A 14,944-nucleotide genomic window follows, 5' to 3' on the forward strand; every position below is an offset into this window, starting at 1 on the left:
TTGTCTCAAAAAAAAAAAAAAGTCAAGTGATTTGTTAAATGGGAAGAAAAGGAAATAAAATATTACACCACAGGATGACTGCAACTCAGTACAAATATGAACGTGCTACGGACTTTAGATGGTTGTGACGAGTCAATGTAGATTCACCAATTAGAACAAACACACCACCGCGCTGGGGGGTGTTGGCAGCTGGGGAGGCGGTGCGTGAGTGGGGCAGTGGAAGATGGAGAAACTTCTGTGACTCTTGCTATGAATCTAAAACTACTCTAAAAAATAAAGTCACTTTTTTTTTTTTTAAACAGAGTCTTGCTCTGTCACCTAGGCTGGGGTGCAATGGCGCGATCTCGGCTGACTGCAACCTCTGCCTCCTGGGTTCAAGCGATTCTTCTGCCTCAGCCTCCTGGGTAGCTGAGATTACAGTCGTGTGCCACCACACTGGCGAATTTTTTATATTTTTGGTAGGGATGGGGGCTTCACTATGTTCGCCAGGCTGGTCTCGAACTCCTGACCTCAGGTGATCCATCCGACTTGGCCTCCCAAAGTGCTGGGATCACAGATGTGAACCAACATGCCTGGCCAAGTCGTTTTTTTTTTTTTTTTTTTTTTAAGTGTGCCTATAGCAAGAAATTAGGAAAGGACGGCCGGGCGCGGTGGCTCAAGCCTATAATCCCAGCACTTTGGGAGGCTGAGACGGGCGGATCACGAGGTCAGGAGATGGAGACTATCCTGGTTAACACGGTGAAACCCCGTCTCTACTAAAAAATACAAAAAACTAGCCGGGCGCGGTAGCGGGCGCCTGTAGTCCCAGCTACTTGGGAGGCTGAGGCAGGAGAATGGCATAAACCCGAGAGGCGGAGCTTGCAGTGAGCTGAGATCCGGCCACTGCACTCCAGCCTGGGCGACAGAGCAAGACTCCGTCTCAAAAAAAAAAAAGAAACTAGGAAAGGACTATTGTAGGTGGGTGATAGAGTTGTGGATGACTTTTTGTCAAATTATAAACAAATAAACAAAAGACAAATGAGGCCCCTCCCCGTGCCCTGAGTACACAAGAACTGCTTTGCTATGAAATAAGCGGCTCTTCTAAGACAACAGTGGAAAGAATGCTCACAGCTCTCTGGTGCAGAGAACCAGGCCCAGCAGCAAGCAGGAAGGGCTGGCCCAGGCCACCTGGCCTCAGGCGGGGTCCTCACCTGGCCAGGGCGGCCTGGAGCTCCTCCTCTTTCTTGGCCAGCTGCATCTTGAGCTCCGCGATCTGCGCCTGGAGCTCGGCGATCTGGTCGCTGAGGTCCGTGGAGTCTCCCTCCAGCTTCCGGCGGGTCTTCTCCAGCTCCTGTCGCTGCTTCTCCTCCCTGCGGAGGCGCTCTGCAAGGAGCGGGGAGCCCACATACCCCTCAGTGCCGTGGGTTCTGTCTGCGTGTCAATTACTTATACAAAATACTGAGCACTCGTTATGAAACGTGTGTCAGGCTGAAAGCATCACAAATACACAGACACTCGCACCCAACTCCTGGATGCAGGAAGAGGACATCACCGCAAACTGCCAGCCCCCGGCGTGTCTCTCTCCAGCTCACCCCTTGTCCTTCCCTGCCAGGAGTTAAGTACTCTCCTAAAGCTGGTGCTCGTAATCCCCTTGGTTCCCCTGAAGGCTGTACCATGTCTGTATCTCTAAAAAAACATGTTCAATTTTGTGCGAATCTCAATTTATAAAATGGAACTGACTTGTGTGAATTCCACAGTTGGAATCACACAGTCAGGGCTCGGTGTCTAGCTTTATAACTCTGTGATGTCACTCAGGAAAGCTACTTTCTATACCTCATCTGAATAATAAACAAAAGGAGACGGCCTACTTCATTGGGATGTTGTGAGGCGCCAATGAGTTACTATCTTAAAAAGCACCTAGAACAGTGCCTGGCTGGTGATGTTTATTCCCTGCCATGCCTTTGCTGCCCCATCCCATGATCTTGAGATGTAAGCCGTCAAGTTTCGCTGGAATAGATGTGTATGGACATTTATCTAGCATTCCATGATGTGAATACACCACAACTTATTTATGTACCCGTCCTGCAGCTGGCAGGCATGGGGCTGTGTTCATCGCACACTCTGATCAACAACGCTGCTGCAAGCGTCCTGCTCACTCTCAGTGCACACGGCTGAGTGATGGATGGAACGGCCGGGTCACCAGCATGCCAAGCTTCAACCTCACTAGGACTGCTGGATCGTTCTCTAACGCCGTCTACCAGTCTGCAGTCCCAGCAGCAGTGCGTGTGTGCTCTGATGGCTCCGTGTCTGTGTTAGCGCTTATTAGTGTCAACCTTTCATGTCTGTCCATCTGGTAGGCGCCACCCCTAGACCTCCTGGGTGACCAAGTCTTCCGGGCTCCTCCCAGGTGAGGGAGGGTATCTGTGGGGTAAGAGATCTCTCTGCGTCCGGACCTCTCTTCCACTGGACCTGACTCACCTCATCCCCTGCAGATGTGAGGGGGCTGGACAAGGCTGTGACACCAAGCTGGGGAAAATCCTCCCGGCGGTCAGGTTTTGGCCTCCCTCCCCTGGGTATGAGCTCAGGGTTCCCACAGTAGTCAGGGTTCTCCTGTTCCCCCAGTTGTCCACTCCTCCTCTCAAGGGGCAGGGCCGGGGGTCCTCAGACAACCATGGACCTGTGCTTCTACCCCAGCGCCCCCTCCCTGCCACAGATCCCCAGGGCACACAGAGACAAGGCAGGATTTGTCACCCTGCCCCAAGTCAAGCAATGAGCTTCCGCAGTAACTGTTGAGGACTTTATGGTACATATGTGTTCACATGTATTTAATGAAATTTTCACAGTACCCTAGCACTGTGTCCCCTTTTTAGGTAAAACTAAAGCTCATGGAGCTTAAGTCATAGGTGTAAGATGAGCCAGCTAGTCAGTGACAGAGCTAGTGAGTCCTGTGGGCCAAACCCAGAGCCTCCTAGGCAGTCTCAGAAGCTTCTAAAACCCACGGCACACGACAACAGGGCAGCGCCAAAGCTCTCCTTTAAACACACTTCATGCAGGGGGGCATCTAGCCACAGAACAACAGGGACCTGGAGGCTCAGGCTCCCGCAGGCACCAGACACGGCTCCCCTCGACCTGTGACCTCAGGTATGCAGGGCAGCAGCCAGTGCTCTAGTGTGGCCCAGGCTCACCCGTGAGCTGAGGAGGCCTCAGTGTTCCGGTCAGACAGGCCAGCCCCTGCCCGCCAGCCCCTGCCCATCACCTCCTGCCCGTCACCCTCTCACCTTCCAAGTCAGTGATCATTGCCTCATGCTTGTTCTTGAGCTTGGCGAGGCTCTTAGATTTCTCCTCCTCTTCCGTGAGGTTGGTGGTGAACTCAGCTATTCTGTCTTCCAGCAGTTTCTTTTCCTGGGGAGAGGGGAGTAGGCCAGCATTTAGTGTCGGTTGAGCACAGAACACTAGCTGGCCTCAAAGCGTGACTCGCCCGGAAATCTGGGGCTGAATGCAGAGGGCTTTTGACACTTGATCAAGTTCATGAGGATTTTCCTGGATCAAAGGATAATTCTGAAAAGTCACCAGCTTCCCTGAAACAGCGAGGTATATGCTTCCTCAGGATCGAAAAATGTGGGTGCCCTAGCCCTTCCCCTTCCCCTTCCCCTGTGGGCTTGGGTGAGAAAGGCTTCCAGGTGACAGCTAGTGTCAGCAGGGACAGATGGCTCCACTCCTTCGGGAGGCTGCCATACGGCGCTCACCTGTGCCACCAGGCCACCTTCTCCGTGCCCCTCACCTGCCAGGTGCGCCATGGCCCCTCCCCCTCTCTAGCCCCGCGGTGCCCTGGGCTGCTCTCCTTGCTTTCTGTTCTGTGTGGCCCCCGCAACGCCCCTGCCCAGGGGCCACAGCTTGGCACAAGCGCCTCAGTCCTCTCATCCCAGTCCCGGGCGGACGTCCTGCCACCTCAGCCTCCCCAGCCTTTGGGGCTCCCGTGGTCTGAGGAGCCCCCAAAGGTGGGGAGGCTGCCTTCTCCTCTAACTGGTTCCCCGGCTGCTATCTGCTCCCTGGGCAGACACTGACAGGGACCAACTCATCCTCAGGAGGGACAGCTGCCGCCCAGGGACAGTGGAGGAGGAGTACCCCGCATCTTAACATAGAGCCACCAAAGTGTCCCCAACCCCACAGTGACCAACGCCTGCAATGCTGCACAGATGGCCACCTTTACAAAGGCTTGGGTCTCCCGGGTGGCAAAGAAGAGCTTTCCAGAGGGGAAAGGACAAACCCTTCCCCAGGGACCCTTCGTTTATGAGGAAATCCCTCAATGAAGGCCCATGGGGCCTCCAGGGAGCACCTGCAGTGAGGCAGAAGCCCTCATGCTGCAGGCGGAAGAGACAGGAAGCAGCAGCGGCAGGGCTGGAGCCCGGCCCTGCAAGGGTGACCACGCTCTCCCATCCACGGCTCCCCTGGAGCAGCTGCAGGCGGCAGCCGCGGGCCTCACCTTGGCCAGCTTGCAGTTCTGGTCCTCCAGGATGATCTGCTCCTCCTCCAGCTTCTTCAGCTTCGCCTCAGTGGTCACCTTCTCCAGCTGCAGCTTCTGCCGGGCGCTCTCCTCCTCCTCCAGCTGCTCCTCAAGCTCCTGCCGGGGGCCAGAGACACGGTGAGGACAGCAGGCCCAGCGTCATGGCCAAGGTGAAGACAGCAAGGTCCGAAGGCCAGGTCCGAACACCAAGGAGAGGATACGAAGGTCTGTGAGCCCAGGGTCATGGCTGAGGTGGGGACAGCAAGGTCTGCAAGCCCAGGGCCACAGCCGAGGCAGGGCCCAAGCCCTACCTGTAGGATTCCAGATTCCAAACTGGGACACAGGGCCAGAACACCGGTGCAATGTTCTGAAGGGTTTCCTGCAGCAAGCTCCCACCCATGAAACAGGCAGGATGCAGAGCTGCTGGCTCTGTGCCCCTCTGGCTAGCCAGGGCCAGGGCTCATGGCAGGGAAATCAAATTGGCCTCGATGCTGGCCCAGGCAGTACTCATGGAGAGATCTCAGATGCACATGTCACAAACTACCAGCCCAAAGGGAACACCTCTCACTGAGTGCCCCAAGCAGACACCATGAGGAGTGGCCTCCTCGGACCCTAATTCCATGTTCTCCCAGCTCCTGGTCCCTGCTTCTCTGCCCCGCCCTGCCCCTCCAGTCCCACTCGTCCCCGGGTGCAGCAGGCAGGAACCTGGATATTCTGCTGCATCTTCTTCTTCTCTGCCTGCAGGTGCTGGCAGCGCTCCTCCTCCTCCTCCACCCTGGCCTCCAGGTCATGGCAGATCTCTTCTAGTTCCTGCTTCTTGGCGGTCAGGCGGGCCCGGAGCTCCTCAGCCTCGGCACACAGCTCGGTTTCTGCCTGGAGCTGCTCCTGCAGCTGTAATTTCTCTGCCATGAGCTGCAAACAGCAAGTGGAAAACACAAGCTCCTCGCAACACCCGCAAGTCACTCCATCCTCAAAAGATGGACGCCGTGGCTCAGGATCCCAGCGGGAAAGGAACATGCGAACAAGAGTAGCTTTCATCTGGAGAGCTCTGAAGCTTCCAGGCACCTTCCAGACGTTGTGTCCTTGATTTTTCACCACCCCATGAGCTCCACAGCAAGGTCCCGGGAAACGGGCTCAGGTCATATGGTAGAGCTGAGGTTTGAACCCAACACTGGTGAATGTTCCATTCTACATCACATAACCCCAAATCCGGTCTGCAGAGACTGGCAACTGTTCCTACCATAATAGGAAACTCAGTCACAGGAAACCCCTATAGTAATAGAAGAGGCCAGCATGCCGTGCCTACCGATGGCCAGCAGGTGGCAGCACCGGGCAGGTCACGCAACCTGGACGGAGCCTGCACTGACACCCACCTGAGACTGCAGCGTCTCCATCTCCGTGAGCCTGTTCTCCGCAGCCAGCTGCTTCTCTCGGACCTTCACCAGCTCCTCCTCCTTGGCCATCATCTCCTCCTCCTGCCGGCTCACCTGCAGCAGCGGCTTGACCTGGGAGAGGAGATGGAAGTAGAGACATGCTTGGCTGGAAGATGCCCACCTCTGCTAATAGGTGTGAGGCCTCTCCCTTACCTCTGGAAACATGAAAGTGAGGGGCAAGAAGACGTGCTGTGGTGGGGGCTGCAAGCAGGCACAGCCTTCCTGGAAATCGATCTGGTGCTCTGTACCACGGGCCTCTGACCCGCTAACTACATTCCAGGGAAACTACCCCTGCGTGTGTGTGAAGATGTTCACCTCGGCATTGTTTATAACAGCAAGAAAATGAGGAAGGACCTGTCTCTGAAAAAGTACCCAGATAAAGATGTGTCCGCTAGGGAACAGTACACTACCTCTAAAAAAACGATGCTTATGAAGGAATCATAAATGGAACGTACACAATACAATACTGTTTATGCGAGTCAAACTCAGCTATGGAAGAATGCATACTGTTTACATAGCTGAGGTTTTATAGGCAGCAAGAAAAAGAGCGAGAGAATAAACACTAAAATAGCTGCTGCTGCTGGTTTAGGGTAAGGGTTTATGTGTGAATTTTTATTGAATACTTCAGACTTTTTTGTTAGTTGGCTTTTTTGCCATTACCATAAATTATGTATTATACACAAAAGCAGCCCGGACAAGTTTAAAAATAACGAGTTTGTTTTTTTTTTTTTTTAAAGGCCAGGAAGGTCAGCCTGGGCAAGATAGTGAGACCTTGTCTCTACTAAAAATCAGAAAGGGCCGGGCACAGTGGCTCATGCCTGTAATTTCAGCACTTTGGGAGGCTGAGGTGGGAGGACTGCTGGAGCCCAAGAGTTTGTGACCAACCTGGGCAACATAGTGAGACCACACCTCTACAAACAATAAAAAAATTAGCCAGGTGTGTATGGTGCTGTGCACCTGTAGTCCCAGCTACTCAGGAGGCCTTTCTAGCACGCACCTTGGTGAAGAGCCGCCACCACTGCCAGTTCCGCAGCTTGAGGTAGGCAGCGCAGTTCCGCTGGAGGACCTTCATGGCGGTCAGCTGCTGCTGCCGCTTGGCAAACGCCCTGTGGGGTGAGGAACATGGTCAGTGCGGGGCAGGGGACAGCAGACCCGACCTAACAGTCCTGGCCTTGTCCTCAAGGCTTTTCTGGGGGTCTACCCTTGCTTGGGGTACCTCAAGAAAGAAATTCAGGGAAGGGGCCTGGCCTTGGGGTTGAGCTATGTTTCTCCCACTTACACGCTGTGTGACCCCATGAGGCTCTAATCCTACAGGGGGTGAAGGACCGAAGTCACCAGACTACCCCTCCACTGAGGAGCCCACGGGGTAAAGGCTCCTGTGAAGTAACCACAGATCTCACTCAGCGTGAGGACTGAGCATGACCCTTGGCTATTAAGCCGACTGGCCCTGGGTGACTCTGGACTTCAGCTTTCCACCCTCCGTGCTGTTCCTTATCTGAGCTTTTGTTTGGTGGGAGAACGTCAGGAGCTGATGTTCTATGAAGGTGGGCTGCGGGTGTCAGCGCGAGGGCCTTTGGATAAACAAGCCTCCATCTGTGCAAATGCCACACGCTCGGGCTTCATGTCCCAGAGCTCAGCGCTCCTGCTAGGACCCTCAGCCCCGAGCACAAGGGGACGAGCGTGCAGTGCCCACACCTGCTGTCCTGCAGCAGGGGAGCCCTCACTCCCCGGGGAGTCAAGGATGAGTCTGGACTCAAGGATGGTCTGTTCCCCTGGAATCCCAGGGTTCTTTAGCGCAGGCACTGGGTGCTGTCCCCACAAGGGTCACACGGTGAGGAGTCCTGGTAAGCAGGATCTTTCAGGCAGGCAAATCCAAGCAGAGCCAGCCTGTTCCCACCCATCACTCTAAACCTCAATCAGAAATGCCCGATTCAGCCGGGCAAGGTGGCTCACGCCTGTAATCCCAGCACTTTGGGAGGCTGAGGTGGGTGGATCACTTGAGGTCAAGAATTTGAGACCAGCCTGGCCAACATGGCGAAACCCTATCTCTACTAAAAACACAAAAATTAGCTGGGCGTGGTGGCGTGCACCTGTAACCTCAGCTACTAGTGAGCCTGAGGCAGGAGAATCACTTGAACCTGGGAGGTGGAGGTTGCAGTGAGCCGAGAACGTGCCACAGCACTCCAGCCTGGGCGGCAGGGTGAGGCTCCATCCCAAAAAAAAAAGAAGAAAAAAAGGAACTGCCCGATTCTACTCCTCAAAGGTAGAAATCCAGGAACAGGGGCAGGAAGAGCCACACGGGCCTCCCCGACAGGCACGTTACCAGCTGCAGGGGGGCGTCCTAGACCACGGCCTGCTAAGTGCTCTTCGGCAACAAAGGGCGTGGCAAGGCCTGGTGTGTGGGGCAGGAGTATCTCCTGGGACTCACTTCCTTGCCAGGTAGCCCCTGCAGCAGGCCTGGAACCCTATGATGACGTCAGTGATCTTCAGGTCCCGCTCCTCCTCCAGGTGAGCCAGCACACCGGCGCGGAAGAAGACTTTGCTCTGGCCAATGCGGTACAGGTTGCTGTCGAGCTCCAAGGCTTTTATCTAGGTGGGAGGAGTAGGCTGTTTACCTGGCCAGCAACTGGCCACGGCTCCGGGAAAGGGTGGCCTAGGCACAGCTGGAGGCGTGCCCTTCACCCTTCTTCCTACTGGCTGACAAGCATCTGGAGAGCAGAAAGCCATCTCCTCTCCCTCCTTCTTCCTGTTCTCCATCTCCCCGTCACCAAAGGCAGGTTTTGCACACAGTAGGTGTTGAATTTTTCCTTCTCTTTTCCTCCCACCAACTCCCCACTCTGCAGCCAACGCTTTCTGATTCTTTAGAAAGAACGTGAAGTAAAATGAGGCCAAAGACACGCCAGAAACAACAGGATCCTGGGAAAGGGAAAAAAGGAGCAGGGCGGGATTTAGCCCTGGCTTGGCACTGAGTCACGGCAGGGCCTTCATTCAACCGGAACTCAAAGCATGCGCACGGCACATCCAGCACTGTGCTAGGGCTGGGAGTGGGGAGGGAGGGAGGAGAAGCCCAGATCACGGCGCACCAGGCCAACTGCCCTGGCTATGAGCTGCCCTGCTCACCACAATGGGAGTGGAGTCAGGCCCGTGAGCAAGAAAGCAGGAGAATGTCCCCCAAATGAAAGAGGCCATCATCTTACATCAGAGCCCGGCCATGGCTACAGTTCTCGTCTCCTCCACACCACCCTGGTGCCAAACACCATCCCTGGCTATCTGAGGCCGAGGGGTTGCTGCAAAGGGCACCCGGCAGAGTCAGACGCAGAGCATCAGAGGGACACAGCCTGGGTACCCACCGACCACTGACACAGCAAGGCGGGCCCTGGCCATGCGGGTACTCCCCAGACAAGGGGCTGCCCATCCAGAGAGGCAGGGACAGCAGCTCAACTCACCATGAGCACACACGCCTGCTTCCCATCCATGAAGCCCTTGGGAATGGAGTTTGGAGTCAGGATCTCATATCTGAGGAAGGAAAGAGAAGCCTGGTCATTTTACCCGTTGCCTCGATTCCACGTGCCTGGGATATAGGCAAGAGATTAAGATCATTTTTACAGTGCAACAGACACAGAATTCTTTACACAAACTCTCCTAAGGAAAGAAGACACAGGCAAATCCCACCCCGTTCTTTTCTTCGGCTGAATGACACAAGGAAGGCTTAATGTTTTCCGGAAAGTGAATGGAAACTCGCGTAGGACCGTTTCAATCACTCCAGGGTGTGCTTCAGGTTGGGCTCACTAACTGCTAATTGCCTGGGATCCTCATCTGTCACCCACGGACAGCCATGCTCACATAGCTTCCCTGGGATGCTGCAGAGAGCTGATAATAAACAGGGGTGGCCCAAGAAATAAAGAGCTGCATCCTGACAGCAACTGGCACTCAGCATAGTCATCAGAGAAATAGGAAGACGTCGCCATCTTTGTTCATAGCAACGCACGGCTGTGTTTTATGACTTTCATTTCTACAAAGTTCCTGTAACATCCCAGGTCTCTGGCTGATTCTTTCACATTTCTTTTCATAGCTTCTCTAACTGTAGCAAATAGCACCAGGGCCGGCAGTTACTAGGAGCAAAAGTCAACAGGATGACGATGACCTGCATTTTGGTATTAAAATGGGGAAGTCTCCTTTCCTGCAAAGGGTGGAAAAGAGAAGGCGGTGGGGAAAAGCTGGCCAGACTCAGTTCTACATGGATGGAGGACGTCGCTCCTTCACGACAGGACCCAGCCAGGGAGCAGCAGCCCACCTCTGGGACTCACTGCGCGCACAGCCGGGTCCAGAAGAAGCGGGCTCCGGGCCCTGGCTCACCTCTGCCGGAACTCCTGGAAGACCACCCTGTTGGGAAAGCCCTGGCGGCAGATGCGGATGCCCTCGAGGACACCGTTGCAGCGCAGCTGGTCCAGCACAAGATGCGGGTCCAGCTTGCCGGCCTGGGGAAGAAAACACACGCACGTGGTTTCACTTCTGTGCCTAAAACAGTCAGAGAAAGGTCGGGGAACCCCTATGAACCTGACAGGGCAAGAGCCTAAGGGAGGGGGTCGCTGCAGCCCACAGGTTTTGACAGTGAAGTCAAAGGATCCAGGTCTGGGAGGGGCCAGTGTCACCAAGAGGAAGTGTGGGCTGTGAATGGAGAGTATCTCCTAATTGAGCCAAGGCCCTCCCTGCAGAGAAACGACTGAGGGCTTTGTGCATGCTGGGGGGCTGGAGGGGTGCTTTTGTTGGGGAGACAGACAGGGGCTGAGCGCCCCACACCACGATGCCCTGCCCGGGCCATCCCATCAGGCAGCCGCACCTTCTTCTCGTGGTTGGGGATGATGCAGCGGACGAAGTTGGGGTTGGTGTTCCTCAGCGTGGCCATCAGCTTGGCCAGCTGCTCCTTGTAAAGCTGCCCCACGGTGCGGAACATGCCCTTCCGCGTCTTGAAGGCCCCGGGCAGCGCCGTCTCCGACATGCCGGCCACCTGGTCCAGGCCAATGATGCGGTCCACTACGGAGCCCACAGAGAACGAGTGAGTGCCCCCGCAGTTGCACCCAGAGGAGGGGGAGCACGTAGGAGAGAGAAACAGGCACACATTGGACAGGAAAAGAGGAGACAGAATGAGACAAGAGGACCCTTTCCACTTGGAGCCTACACAGGGTGCTAAGGTCATCCCCAAACACAGCAGAAAGCCAAGAGGGCTGCAAAGGCACTGGGCTTGTCTCTCAGGGAGCCATGCGTCTGCCACGGCCACCTCACCTTCCCATCACCTACCTTCTGCCACTCTCGAAGCTCTTATTTCCAAAAAGACTCAATGAAGCTGGTCAAGTATTTTGGAATAGTGAGAATTCTACTAGCCTGTCTCTAAGGAGGGGTGTGAAAACCTGGCTTATGGAATCCTGCTGTCCTATGGTCACAGTTAGAAAAAAAAAAATCAGTATCTTGAATTCTCACTGACCCTGTCGTAAAAGCACCAAGCTAGGAGTCAGGAGGCGGGGATTGGAGCCACCCTGTCACTGTCTGCAGAACTCGGCAAGGTCCCCTCTATGTCTACGCAGACATCTCAGGAAGAGAGAGCTCCAAAGAACCGCTCTTGATCATAAATACTCCAAAGTTTTTATGATCCCAAAGTTTAGGGATCTCTTCACGTCCTTGTATTTCATTTTGTCTCCTGGTCTTTCTCATGTTAACTGACCCTCAAAGGAAGCAGCCCCTAGCACTGGAACTCATGCCCAGCAGCAATTAAACCAACTGCATCCTCCAAGGTAAAAAACAAACAAGCCCAACCAAAGTGGCCAGTGATTTGAGATCAGTTTAAGCAAGAGCTCATGTTAAATGTAAAGTCTTCCATTACTGGATGTAAAAGTGAAGAAAACTGACGAAGCCCGTTTCGTATTCCTTCACGGCCAGATTACTATTATTTACTTGAAGACAGCAAAAAGGATGCTTGCTTAAGACAGAAGCCAGGAGTGTGGATGGAGCCTACAGACCAGTCAATTAAAATGGGAGGTGGCCGGGCGTGGTGGCTCGTGCCTGTAATCCCAGCACTTTGGGAAGCTGAGGCAGGTGGATCACCTGAAGTAAGGAGTTCGAGACCAGCCAGGCCAACATGGTGAAACCCCGTCTCTACTAAAAATACAAAAATTAGCTGGGCGTGGTGGCAGGCGCCTGTAATCCCAGCTACTTGGGAGGCTGAGGCAGGAGAATTGCTTGAACCTGGGAAGTGGAGGTTGCAGTGAGTCGAGATTGTACCACTGCATTCTAGCCTGGGTGACAAGAACAAAACTCTGTCTCAAAAAAAAAAAAAAAAAAAAACCCGAAAAAGCGGGAGTCATCTTTGATCTTATGTACCCACCACAGGACCAATATTCCTGGCTACCACAGGTTTCCTGGGTGTAGCAACTTGCAAAAGCCACTCAAGTTGTCCAGAGAAAGGTTAATACGGCCTCACCATAACTGGCCCTTTTAGTTGAGTGTGTCCTGCCCCACGCAGGCCCCACCCACACGGAGCAGACCTTGCCGAGCAACTGTTGAATGAACACACAGCTGCCACTTCAGCTTTCAGGTGCACAGACACACGCAGTGTGCATACCTGAGCCTCATGCTAAGACACTCGCAGCCATCCAAGCAGTTTAAGACACTGTCTTTAGGGATGAAGCTCTAAGGAGGATACAAATTTTTAAACCATTTTTGCTGTTTTAGGATTTTTTTTTCTTTTTTTGAGGCAGGGTCTCACTCTGTCACCCAGGCTGGAGTACAGTGGTGTGATCACAGCTCACTGCAGCCTTGACCTCCCGTGCTCAAGTGATCCTCCCGCCTCAGCTGCCGGAGGAACTGGGACTACAGGCATGCACCATCACACCTGGCTGATTTTTTCTTTTAATTTTTTTGTAGAGATGGGGGTATCCCTATGTTGCCCAGAATGGTCTCAAACTCCTGGACTCAAGCGATCCTCCCGCCTCAGCCTCCCAAAGTGCTGGGATTACAGTGTTTTAAGATTTGAATATGATATCTCCAAATTCCAGACATAGCCCCTCATTTGCCCAGTTTGCTACTACAGGCCAGCAATAGGCACAGTGCGGGGAGCCTGCCCAGGAGCCCAGGGCCAGATCAGGGAACTGGGGTGTAAGCAGGCAGGAAAAGCCAAGGGGCAGCGGGGGCGAGAAAACCTAGGCAGAAGCATTTCTTGCACAGCTCTGGACGCACCACACACACAAGAGACACCACTCGGGCGGCCAGTCACCTGGTTCTAGGTGGAGAATAGGAAAGCGATGATAGAAATAGGCTCTCTGAGTGCTCTGCATCTCTGCAACAGAGAGGTTAAAGCAAAACCCAGGCAAAGGAAAAGGAGAAACCAACAGAAAGAATTAAAAAGAACCACTCAAAGCAACCAGCCTACCAAGGAGTAGAGGCGGGAATGCGACATGGCGCGGGGCTGGGAGCCTAGGCTGCAAGGCTCGGGGCCGCCTTGGACTTTCCCACACGCAGAAAGCGCTCCGCCCAAGAGGACCCGGCCACGGTGTGTGCTCGAGGGCGGCGGCCTCCTGTTTCAGTCCGAGGAGCCCTCTCTCATGGGAGCTACAGTGGGCGGAGACCACCTGGCCTGTGTCAGGGGGACGTGTGTACCCCTTGTTTGGCGGCTCGGCCCACTGTGGAGGTGGGAAGATGACCAGCCGCAGCCAAGAGGAGGCAGGGGGCGAAGGGCAAAGGGCGTACCATCCTTCCACAGCTCCGAGACAAACTTGTCAGAGGACTGGTGGAGCAGCGTGGCGATGTTGTCATTCAGGGGGTCCATGTTCTTCATCAGCCACTCGTCGGCTTTGTAATCCACCTGGCAGGGTCAGAGATGCAGGAGTCACAAGCTGCGCTGGGGACATGTGTGCTCACAGGCTCTCCAGAGCACAGGCTGACCTCAAGCGTGGAAAAGTCAGAAAACGTGGAAACCCTTTGACCCAGCATTTCCACCCCTAAGAAGGAAGTGATGAGGATAAGGGGCACGAGGCATCAAGACATTCCCTGCAGCATCTCGTGCAGAGCCAAAGCCCCAAAGCAAGGCATGGCCAACAACGGGAGCCTGGCTCTAGACATGGCATGGTGGCCACACAGTACCATGCTGGGTTTCAGTTTGTTTTAAATTTTTAGGTAATATGAACAAAGAAAAACAATCCTGGAAGGACGACAAAATGTTACTATTTCTTTTTAGTCATAAGACAAGTCATTTTTGTTTTTTCTTTGTCTTTTTAGAATGTTCACATTTTCTCTGAGTATGTGTCAGTTTTATCTTTTTCGAAATATATTCTGTTTTTAAATATATTTTTTTAATTGGGCAGCCTCTTAAACCAGAGGGTTCAGAGAGACTCCCAGAAATAGATTCATTTTTTCTCATTTTTAAATAGAGTTAGGGGCTGGGCGCGGGGGCTCACGCCTGTAATCCCAGCACTTTGGGAGGCCGAGGCAGGTGGATCACGTGAGGTCAGGAGTTCGAGACCAGCCTGACCAACATGGCGAAACCCCATCTCTACTAAAAAATAGAAAAATTAGCCAGGCATGGTGGCACATGCCTGTAATCCCAGCTACTAGTGGGGCTGAGGCAGGAGGATCGCTTAAACCTGGGAGACGGAGGTTGCAGTGAGCCGAGAGCGTGCCACTGCACTCCAGCCTGGGGAACAGAACGAGACTCCATCTCAAAAAAAACAAAAACAAAAACAAAACAGAGATAGGGTCTATGTTGCCCAGGCTGGTCTCAAACTTCTGGGCTCAAACTGTCTTCTTGCCTTGGCCTCCCAAAACATTGGGATTACAAGCATGAGCCCCTGTGCTCCGCTAAAATATGTACTTAACAAAACAAGTAATACACCATGACATTTTCATTGCAAAAGGTCCCAGAACAATACTCAGAGAGCAGCAGGGACCTGGGCCTCCCTCTTCCCAACACAAACTGCAGCCCAGAGGTGCTGCCCTCAGTATGCAGGCGAATGCGCGCTGCTGCAGCCCAGGGGTGCTC

The 14,944-nt window shown here is 53.9% G+C and overlaps 1 protein-coding gene across 1 annotated transcript in view; it reads right to left on the minus strand.

Moving 5' to 3' along the window:
• The window catches only part of MYH9 (myosin heavy chain 9), a 112,170-nt gene that overhangs the window by 17,981 nt on the left and 79,245 nt on the right, over positions 1 to 14,944 (minus strand). Inside the window, exons 15-25 of the mRNA XM_023222092.1 lie at positions 13,657 to 13,771; positions 10,757 to 10,950; positions 10,273 to 10,394; positions 9,363 to 9,432; positions 8,345 to 8,505; positions 6,914 to 7,022; positions 5,857 to 5,988; positions 5,189 to 5,395; positions 4,463 to 4,600; positions 3,258 to 3,381; positions 1,191 to 1,362 (exon numbers count right to left, since the gene is read on the minus strand). Of these exons, the coding sequence (XP_023077860.1) occupies positions 1,191 to 1,362; positions 3,258 to 3,381; positions 4,463 to 4,600; positions 5,189 to 5,395; positions 5,857 to 5,988; positions 6,914 to 7,022; positions 8,345 to 8,505; positions 9,363 to 9,432; positions 10,273 to 10,394; positions 10,757 to 10,950; positions 13,657 to 13,771 (1,544 nt within the window). The remainder of the gene's footprint in view (positions 1 to 1,190; positions 1,363 to 3,257; positions 3,382 to 4,462; positions 4,601 to 5,188; positions 5,396 to 5,856; positions 5,989 to 6,913; positions 7,023 to 8,344; positions 8,506 to 9,362; positions 9,433 to 10,272; positions 10,395 to 10,756; positions 10,951 to 13,656; positions 13,772 to 14,944) is intronic.

This window comes from Piliocolobus tephrosceles, chromosome 19 (assembly GCF_002776525.5).
Source record: "Piliocolobus tephrosceles isolate RC106 chromosome 19, ASM277652v3, whole genome shotgun sequence".
Lineage (NCBI taxonomy): Eukaryota > Metazoa > Chordata > Mammalia > Primates > Cercopithecidae > Piliocolobus > Piliocolobus tephrosceles.